This window comes from Nannospalax galili, unplaced genomic scaffold, assembly GCF_000622305.1.
Source record: "Nannospalax galili isolate Female #2095 unplaced genomic scaffold, S.galili_v1.0 scaffold1421, whole genome shotgun sequence".
NCBI classification, from domain to species: Eukaryota; Metazoa; Chordata; class Mammalia; order Rodentia; family Spalacidae; genus Nannospalax; species Nannospalax galili.
The window spans coordinates 1,425,556-1,435,443 of NW_008345746.1; the positions used below are offsets into that span (position 1 = coordinate 1,425,556).

At 51.3% G+C, this 9,888-nt stretch overlaps 1 protein-coding gene across 1 annotated transcript in view; it reads left to right on the forward strand.

The window, feature by feature from the left end:
* LOC115071858 (von Ebner gland protein 2-like) overlaps window positions 1-9,507 on the forward strand; it is a 15,351-nt gene extending 5,844 nt beyond the window's left edge. Inside the window, exons 4-5 of the mRNA XM_029567743.1 lie at window positions 625-757; window positions 9,357-9,507. Of these exons, the coding sequence (XP_029423603.1) occupies window positions 625-757; window positions 9,357-9,507 (284 nt within the window). The remainder of the gene's footprint in view (window positions 1-624; window positions 758-9,356) is intronic.
* Window positions 9,508-9,888: the final 381 nt, after the last annotated feature.

The window sequence follows — 9,888 nt, forward strand, 5'->3', positions numbered from 1 at the left end:
CCCAAAGAAGTTCTTAGAGATGCTCATGGTAGCCCAGTCCACTGTCCAGAGCACCTGTGCAGGCCTCTCTCTCCCCCAGTGGACCCTCAGGAGAGGGACACTGGTGGTCTGAGAGGGACGCTGGTGGTCTGAGCACAGTCCCTCCAAATGCAGCTGGTTGAGGTGTAGGCTGACCCTCACCACCGGCCCCTCCACGTCTCACTCCCCTGCTTGCCCCAAGACCCCTGCACCCCCCTTCCTGCCCTCCCTGTGGCCTGTGGGGGTCGTGCTGTCTTGTCTGTGCCCTCTGTGCCCTCGTGTTAGGAGGGGGTGTGGAGACTCCTCAGCAGCCTGGCTCCTGCTGTGCTCTCCCACAGAGTGCTGCTGTTGGGTCTGCTGGGATCCCACTCTCTGGCCACAAATGCCCAAAGCTGAGTCTGTCGCACCGAGGTCGCCAGCTCCTGTCTGGCGTTTCTTCTGGGGTCAGCTGTGATGGTTCACAGCAAGGACAGCCCGTCCGGTTCAGCCAAGGCCCCCTCTCTCCACAGTTTCAAGGCTCTCTGTTCTTTCTGAAAGGTGCAGCTCACCTCACACGATTCCCCACGTCCCAGCCCCGTGCGTCTTCCCGCCCCTTTGGTTTCACAGCCTCCACCCTGTTCGCCTGCCCAGTGTCCGGTTGTGACCTGGAGCAGAGACCGACCACCTTCCTCAGAAGCCACGTCCTCCCAGAGGCTCAACTGCACACTGGATCTGCCGGGCATCGTTCCCTCAGCAGAAGGTGCATTTGCTCTCCCCCTTTCCAAATCCTCCCAGGCTTTTTTTCCTTCTTCCTAAATATTGGGAGGAAAATTCCCAGGACCTCAGCGGCAGAACATTAGCAGGCCCAGCGCTGTGTGGCCATCTGGCGCTGGTTCCCAGCATTCCAACAGCAGTGTGAACCCAGTTCACCAGCCATCACCAGCACATCCCTCCTACCCCACCTGGAGACCAACAGTCTGTGTTCTGTCCCTATGGATGGAAAGTTGCAGACACTTCCTATGTCAGGGACCTACTATGTGCCCTTCTGTCTTGGCATTGTGTGTCCATCCATGTTCACACATGTGTATGAACACTGCTCCTCTGTGGAGATCAACCACAGTTTGTGTACTGATTTGTTTCCTGGTTGTCACTGGGGCTGTTTCTGAAACCCAGGGAATCCTCAATAAACTGTATTTTAATTGGCTGTTCCTGGTTTTGCTTGATCTTAAATGTCAGCCAGTTTGGAGGTCACCTGCTCAGGAATACCTCACTGGTCTGTAGGTGGCACTGTTGCTGGGGAGAGTGGATGGCAGGATCCAGCAGCCAGTGACCACAGAGTGGAGCCAAGCCAGGCAACATGAGGCAGACAGGCAGGACTTCTTATTGGCCGGTCACTGTGAGCTGACCAAATTCAGCTTCAGGTGAGGGCATCACCCATTGATGGAGGGTGGGGCAGCAGAATGGACTGTTTTTTCTGTGTGGGCTGAACTATGGTCATTGTTGTCCATAGTCAGGATTTAAAAAAACTTTCCTGGGGCTAGAGAGATAGTGCACCAGTTAAGAACACTGGCTGTTCTTGCAGAAGACCTAGGTTCAATTCCCAGCACCCACATGGTGGCTCACAACCATCCTAACTCCAGTTCTAGAGGATCTGACGCTCTCTTCTGACCTCTGCAGACATTGTACTATATAGGTGTACTTACATAGTTGTAGACAATATACTCACACATGTAAAATAAAAAATAGTAAATAAAATATTTTAAAGACTTTCCTTTCTCCGTACAAGCATTCTGGCCCTGAGATTTTCAGGCTAATGGTTCATGGTCACCAGGTACTGCTGAGCCCCTGGTTGTCTTATGTTAATGTCCTGGCCTTGCTGTTTTCTGGTAGTTATGATAAGACTGATGGTCTAAAATAGCTTGAGCTGGTGATGAAGCACAGGGCAGGAGAGAAGAAACACGTAAGCACTAGCGACACAGGCCAAGTTTGCCCTGTTTTACTGTCCTGTAGAAAATATTTAACGTATTTTAAAATCCGGAACTGGTGGTACAGGCCTTCAGCCCCAGTTACTCTGGAGGCTGAGATTGGAGCGTCACTAGTTCAAAGCTTGTCTGGACTATGGAGGGAGTTGAAGACCAGTCTGGGAAAAATTCAGTGAGAACCTCTCTCAAAGTAAAGTGAAAGGGGCCGGGAACGCGGCTCAGTGGGCAGCACCTGCCTGGAGACCTCGGGGACCTACCTTCAATCTCCAGAATGTGAAAACTAACAGAAAGAAGAATGGTTTAAAGAATCAATTATTTTTAGCTCCTTTGCTATGGGGAAGTGAGAGTCCCAACCCTATCTGAGAAATTATTGGCAACTGATGGTTCCTGGGAAGGGATGTGTCCATCTCATTTCAGGGTATGATTCTCGGTAGACTGACCAGGCTACAGTGGATGGGCCCACACCGAAGGGCATTATTAGAGTTTTTTTAAACTCTAATATGCTTAGAGTTTAAAAAAAATTTAGAAAATTTTTATTATATATATATAGGAATGTATTAACTGCATGTAGGTAAGTACACTCGTGTTGTGCCAGGCCTGCAGAGTCAGAAGAGGGTGTCAGATCCCCTGGAGTTACAGATGGTTGTTAGCCACCATGTGGGTGCTGGGTCTCAAAGGAGCCAACCGTCCCGTGACCTTGAAACAAAATTATCTTAATACAAGCAGAAATCAGCAGAGGTGAAAGATAGCCGGAACTCGGCATGTGCTCCCCTGTGGTTTGAACGTAGGAGCTGCTTCAAAAAGTTTAACCTGCCACACTGAGGGCGACCCAGGGCTCCTCTAGGTATGCCCCTCTGGGTTCCTGGAGCTGTGTGGGGGTCAGGCTTCACTGCTGCATGAAAGAACCATCTCCTAGTGGGACCAGAGGAGCCTTTGGCTTGACTGTTCTCTGGCCATGACAGGTGGACTGACAGGGGCCTTTCCATTGCCAGTGGTTTCTGTGTTACAAAGGGCGCATCTGTTGGTTCCGAAAGGCTGGCTCTGGTGACTCCCAGACTTCTGCGACAGATTTTTCTTATGCCTCCCTCACAGGATTAGACAGATACTGTCCCCTAAGCACTTGTTCATACCAGTCAGTTGGTCAGCTTCTCTGTCCTCTCTTTGCTAAGTATCTTTTAATTGATTGATTGATTGATTGATTGATTGATTGATTGATTGATTTGCCTGCATGTGTGCCTGGGTCATGCAATGCCCAGAGAGGCCAGAAGAAGGCGCAAGATCCCCTGGAACTAGGGTTACTGATAATTGTTAGCTTCCATGGGGGGTGGTGGGAACCCCACCTAGGTCCTCTGCAAGAGCAGTCAATGCTCCTAACCACTGAGTCATCTCTCCAGCCCCATGTACTCTTTTAAAAAAAAATTATTTTTTATTTTTATGTGTATGAGTGTATTGCCTACATATGTGTAAGTGCACCCGAGGAATGCTAGCAGAGGTCAGAAGACAGTGTTGGATTTCCCTGGAACTGGAGTTATAGATGGTTGTTAACCGTCATGTGGGTTCTGGGAATCAAACCTGGGTCCTCTGCAAGAGCAGTCAGTGCTTAACTGCTGAGCCACCTCTCCAGGCCACATCTGTACTAGTTTTGTTTCTTTGTTCTTATGCCAGGAAACTGTACACTCAGGAGAGGTTTGGGACCTGGGCATAGACCAGCAGCACAGGGGAGTGCTTCAAGACAACTAGGGCTGGCGCTGGCTTCTCGGGCTGGGCAGGCACTTCTTCATCCTGGCCCTGGATTCAGGGGCATTTCCTCCTCTGACAGTGATCTCTCTTGGGACAAAGCTTCCTCATGTTCAGTCAAAGGACAGTCAAAATGGCTAATTACAATAATTAACGCAGTCCATCTAGGACCATAGATGAAGCAATACCTCACAGGGTGCACACTGTGGGGTCTTTGTGCAGTGAGCCTGCTTCTGCCTCCTGGGCCACTCGGTGCAGAATAAATGTGCTGCAGGGAGGCCAGGCGGACAGAGCGGACATGGAGCTCACACAGCGGCTCCTGCTGATCACGGGGCTGGGCCTGCTGTCTGTGGCGAGAGCAGACCAATGGCCTCCGATGATTCCCGCCAGCTCTGAGGAGGTGACAGCTTGGGGAGGACCGAGGGTGGGACCTGGGGTTTCTGAGGTCTGGTCTGTGGGTAGAGGTAGTCTCAGGGAGCCAATGGGTGTCATGGGTGGATGACAGCGAGCCCGTCTTAATCCTCCTGGTGATGTCTGCTGAGAAGGCTAGGACACCAGGAAGTCCATAAGGGGCAACACTGTGTCTTCGTCCCTCCAGGGGGCACCCTCCAGGGGGGTACCCAGAGGCTGAGGGGTGACTGGGGGGCCTGGACGGATTGTCACTCAGCTAGTTGCTAGTTCCGGAGCACTTTCTGGTTATAATTCTTTTTTTTTTTTTTTTTTTTCCCAAGACATTGTCTCACTGTGTGGCTCTGGCTGACCTAGGACTCGCTAGGTAAACCAGGCTGGACTTGAACTTACAGAGATTTGCCAGTCTCTGCCTCCTGAGTACTGGATTAAAAGTGCATGCCACCATACATGGCCAGAATTTTCTTGTTTTAAAAGTTTGTTTTTTTGTCTTTTTGAGACAGGGTCTCCCTGTAGCCCCAGCTGGCCTGGAACTCACTATGTAGACCAGGCTGGCCTTGAACTCACAGAGATCTGCCTGCCTCTGCCTCCTGAGTGCTGGGATTAAAGGTGTGCGCCACCATGCCTGGCCTAAAAGATTTATTTTTAAATTTTATGTGTATGTGTGAGTTCCTGCACATATGTGTGTACCACGTGCCTGTGTCTGGTACCTGTGGCGGTCAGAAGAGGGTGCCACATCCCCTGAAATGAGTTATGGGTGGCTGTGAGATGCCAGATGCAGATATTTGGGAATAGAGCCCCGGTCTTCTGCAAGAGCATCAAGTGCTCTAACTGCTGAGCCATCTCTCCAGCCCCATTTAGAATTTTCATTTCACAATTAAAGGCTCATGCAAGATGACCTCCAGAAATCCATGTACTGTCCAAGAATTAAAAAACTTTTTTTGATTTATTTACTTTTATTTCATGTGTATGAGTGTTGTGCCTGCTTGTACGTAAGCGCACCTGTGTCATACAATACCCATGGAGGACAGAAGAGGGCATTGGATCCCCTGGAACTGGAGTTATGAACGGTTGTTAGCTTCCATGTGGGTGCTGGGATTCGAACCTGGGTCTTCTGCAAGAGCAGCCAGTGCTCTTAATGGCTGAGCCATCTCTCCATCCCCAAGGATCTTTTTTAACTTTACAAATTTATTATGTTTGTTGAAGCAAGATTAAGATCCTGGAGATGATAAGCCATCACCCAAGGCTCTGTCAGTGATGAATGAAGGTGCCTGCTTGCAGCTTCCCTGACACTTAATGCCTTTGTCCCACAAGTTAAGCTGACCTGCCCCACATAGATCTCAGGGTCAGGGCTAGTGTCCAGGTACCTTGGGTCCCTTTGGCAGAATGTCCTGGGCTTATCCTGACTCCAGGGCCCCCACAGTGACTGCTAGTACCCATTTCATTTTCAGGAAGCTGGTCAATTGTTAGTCATGCTCTTTGCCTCCTTGTCCTGGGGACCCCAGCTCCTCTCTACCCTTTGTACCCCAAACTCCTGTTGGATCTTCCCTTTCGCCCTCACAGAGGAACAGAGTTCAGTCATGCCAGGCCTCACTCACCATCCTGAGACTCTGGGATACAAAGGAAGTCAAGTGTATGCAGATCCCAGGAAACAGGAAGATGGTGGGAGCCAGTTTGGAGGCTGGCATAGTGGAGCATACATTCAAGATCCCTGTGTCTGTCCTGAGCCTGTGGGGACAGGGAAAGCACTAACAGCTGTCTGGTTTCGGAATAATGTTCATAAGTCCAGTCCATAGACTTTCAGGGGAAGGAGACAAGGACTAGGCCCTGGGGCTGGCTATACCCTAAAGGGAGACTGTGCAGGTGGTGGGCCCCAGATTTGTCCGGACACTGTACACCGTCACTGTGACTTGTCACCTACTCAGCTCTGTCGGCTCTGGCCCCTGTCCTGTCCTGTCTCATCTCCCTTCTTGTAAAGGTCAATATAGTCTTTCAGGTGTGTTTTCTTGACATCCTCTGGACAGCTGTGCAGGAACCTTGGTCAGTGTCCTCCCAGGAGGTGGGTCGCCCAGGAGGCCCCTGTGCTGGCCACTCTGGCTTTTCCTGCTGATGATGGAGACGGACCAATCTTGACCGGGACTCTGCCTGACCCTCCAGTGTCTCAGGCCCCTCCAGTCTGTACTGAGACTCTACCCAAGCCCCCTCCGGTCTCTGCTCCCACTTCAGTTCCAGCCTGGAATTCCTTTCCCTGCCTCCCCTTGTCCCTGCAGCCTGGCTCAGTGATGGTTTCCCTTTCTAGCTTTTGGAAAAGTGGTATATAATTTCCTGGGCAGGAAACATGCCTATTCCTGTAATAAAGAAGACCAGCCCCCGCCTCCTTTCACATTCATCAGAAACAATCTCAGGTAGTTGGAGTTCAGGATGACCGTGAGGTGAGTACCCTGTTCACACATTGCCCATTACATCCTGGCTGGGTGTCTTCCAGACCCAACTCCTGCCTCCCACAGGGTTGGTCTCTGAACTCAACCTGGCACTACCACGGAGTATTGCAACATCTTACTTTCCTGTGGTAATATGCCAGGCAACCTGTGGAATCACACAAAGGACACACAGGGACACAGTGCTGAGCATGGGAAGCCCATGGTTCCCACTGACCATATAGCTTTGTGGCTTTAGACACTCAGTGCAGGACTTGGAAATGGCACGGGTGGGCCGTATGCCAGGCTGTCCTGAACTTGAACCTTGGACTGTTAAGAACTTTGCACAACCCTGGCCTCTCTACCGCTGGTCCCGGCAGAAGCACCTAGGAGAGGGACACAGGATTCCGGCAAGTCGTGTACTGGGGCCGTGGCCTCATCCACTGGCCTAGCATGTCAGCCTCTGAGTGGCTGAAGAGTACTCAGCCTGGGCGGTGTAGGGAGTCTTGCTCAGGCCTTTGTTCCTGCTGGGTGCCACATACTGACCAACCACAGCTGCCATAAGGCTCTAACATGCTTGTAGTAAGACACTCAGATACATTGTAGGCAAATTCAGGGGGACCTGGGTTTTGAGGGTCAGTTTCCTTGGAGACTGCTGCTACAGGGTTGAAGAGCCTGGGGTGGCCTCTGAGTGACATGCCTGAGGAGGCCCTGTAGTGGGAGCAGGGAAGGAAGAGTCAGGTGTCCATGGGAGAACCAGGTTTTCATCCCGTGTTCCAGAAAACCCTTTGGACGTGCTGAGTTCAAGATGTCCCTGGATGAATTAGAGGTTGATGGCATCTTCCATGCCTGTAAGTGGCCAGATTCACATTCTATCTTCCACAGAGCCTGCAGAAACAGACCTGACGGTTATGTGGCTCATGTGACTCACAGGGAAACATCATTATATCTCCATCCATTTCCTGGCTGGGAAGGATCATGCCATCACATACTGTGAGAAAAAGACTTTCAGAGCCTTCTATAAGATGCTGCTGCTCATGGGTACGTCCCGTCCTTTCTGAGTATGATGGGGTGGGTGGGCATGGACTCCTGGGGTACCAGGTATGGACTAGATGCTCTGCCTTCCTGCCAAGCTCCTACCAGGGTGGCTCTGTGCGAACTGGTCCTGCCATTCCTGGGCTCAATGGAAGAGGAATTTGTAAGCTCTTGGGGCCAAGGTGTGACATGAATCATAGGTGAATGTGATGTTGCGGAGTTTGAAACCACTGGGAAAAAGACCACCAGACTCAATTCAAATTCTAATTGGTCAAATTTATTAGTGCTATAGCCGTCCATGGTCCCTTAGATTTAGGACCCATTGGGAGGGTGAGACTAACTTATAAAGGCAAAACCTACAAATACCACAGGGATGTCATCACGCATGAGTAATGCCAGGTGGTCCTGAGTAGGTCAGGACGCCCAAGTCAGCAGGTAAGCAAACTGCAGAAGCCAGAACAAGCTGTGTTAGTTCTTCTCGTAACGAGGTATGGAGACCTCGGTAGAAAGGCACTTTCTGATTAAGTGCAGCTGCCGTGTCTGGGAACCCCAAGGTCAGCTACTCCAAAGAAAGCACACTTCTAAGGGGAGGCAACTAGGTTCAGGCGCTTAACCTAGGAGCTGGCTGTTTTTCTAGCCTTTGAAGTTTAAAGTGGCTGCTTTATACAAAATGAAGTTACTTTGCTGTTACAGTTTGGGGGCTCCATTTGGGACCATTACAGTGGAGCTCAGTCACTGAGAATGTCAACAAGAGAGCTGGAGGGAGAGAGGCCAAGCGCTTACACACCCTTCTATTCAGATCCACAAGTTCCACGCATGGCCGCCCGGGTGGGAACTAGAGGGCGCTGGGCAGAAAGGCTGAGCTTCCCGTCCTTGCCAAGTACCACATCGAGATTCAGGGTACCTCAGTGGGATTTGATGGTGATATGGTTACAGAGATTACGGGAGGTGGGGGGTGGGGAAAGAGAACAGGGGACCCTGCCTCTACAAGATGAGCGTTTTTGGGTGGCAGGACATGGCTTTTGGGGGCCAGATAGGGAATGGGCACTATTTAGGAAGGGCTGGTGGGCACACTGGAGGGAGGGTCACTTACGGGAGGATCTCTGTCTTTCTACCTCAGTCTCCCCACCACGGCCAAACTCAGAACTGGCCCTTAGCACACAGACAGGCAGGATGGAATGGGGTGACCCTGAGTCCGGGCCGTGCCTGTGCATGTGAGGCTGTCTCCATCTTCTGTCGTCCAGGGATGGGTGGGAACCTTTCCTGTGGAGCTTTAGGTGAGGAACACACCCAGGGCAGTCAGACTTGGGACCTTCATCTGCTCATGTAACTAGGGTTCCAACAGAGAAATAAACACATGAACTTCTGAGAAGGCCCCCTGCCTGACCCTTCAGGAGGTTTTGGGCTAGGTCAGCCCCATCCCTGGCTTGAATCCTCTCGGGGCCAGGAGACCCCTGAGGGATCTGTGGGAGACCTGTGTGTAGGGAGAAGCTCACCCAGCACCCTCTTCCATCTCCATCGTACTGGGGACCCTGCATCACACAGCCCCCCCTCCCTATGTGGACTGCAGGTCGCACCCCAGATAAGAACCCAGGGCCTGAGGCTTATTTTGAAGAGCTTGTGGTAAGGAGAGGACTAAGAAGAAGCTCTGTCATCTACTCTCCCCAAGATGGTAATGAAAAAGATTTGTCCTTAGTCCCATTCCCTTTCCCCGGGAGTTCCCTATAATATGGTACCTACATGAGCCCCTCCCATCCCTTGTCTCTTTCTGGATCTGCAGATGCCTGCGAGTTGACCAGACACTCCTAGTGTACAAAGGAAACACAGCAGAGGGCGCCCTGGCCAAACTGTACCCCAAAGCCAAGTCTTACCGCATGCCACACCTGTACCTCTCCATGCGTCTGCTTTCGATAAAGGTGGCCAATGTCTGAGCCACATGGAATCTAATAGGTCCAGACTTTGTGTTAATGAGGTATGGGCAGATGCTTGAAACATGACCTTGGTGATCAGGAGGGCAATAGTATCAATGTCCAGTGTCATGGATCACGGTGACTATGGGCAGTGACCACGCAGGCTCATGCGCCGTCTCCAAGCCCCAGTTCACTCTGTGTCCCCTTCCAGGTGACACCAAGTCATTAGTGAGAACCCACATAGACAGCTTGGCTGTGAGCCCACTGATCTACAAGGGGAAGCCAAAAGGTCCTGGCATGCATGACAGGATCCAATCCCATGCCTGGGCAACAGCTTGGGTGACTGCAGAGAGGACAAGAGAAATGGGGTATCAGAAGGGGAGAAGTCAGCACCCAGTGGGA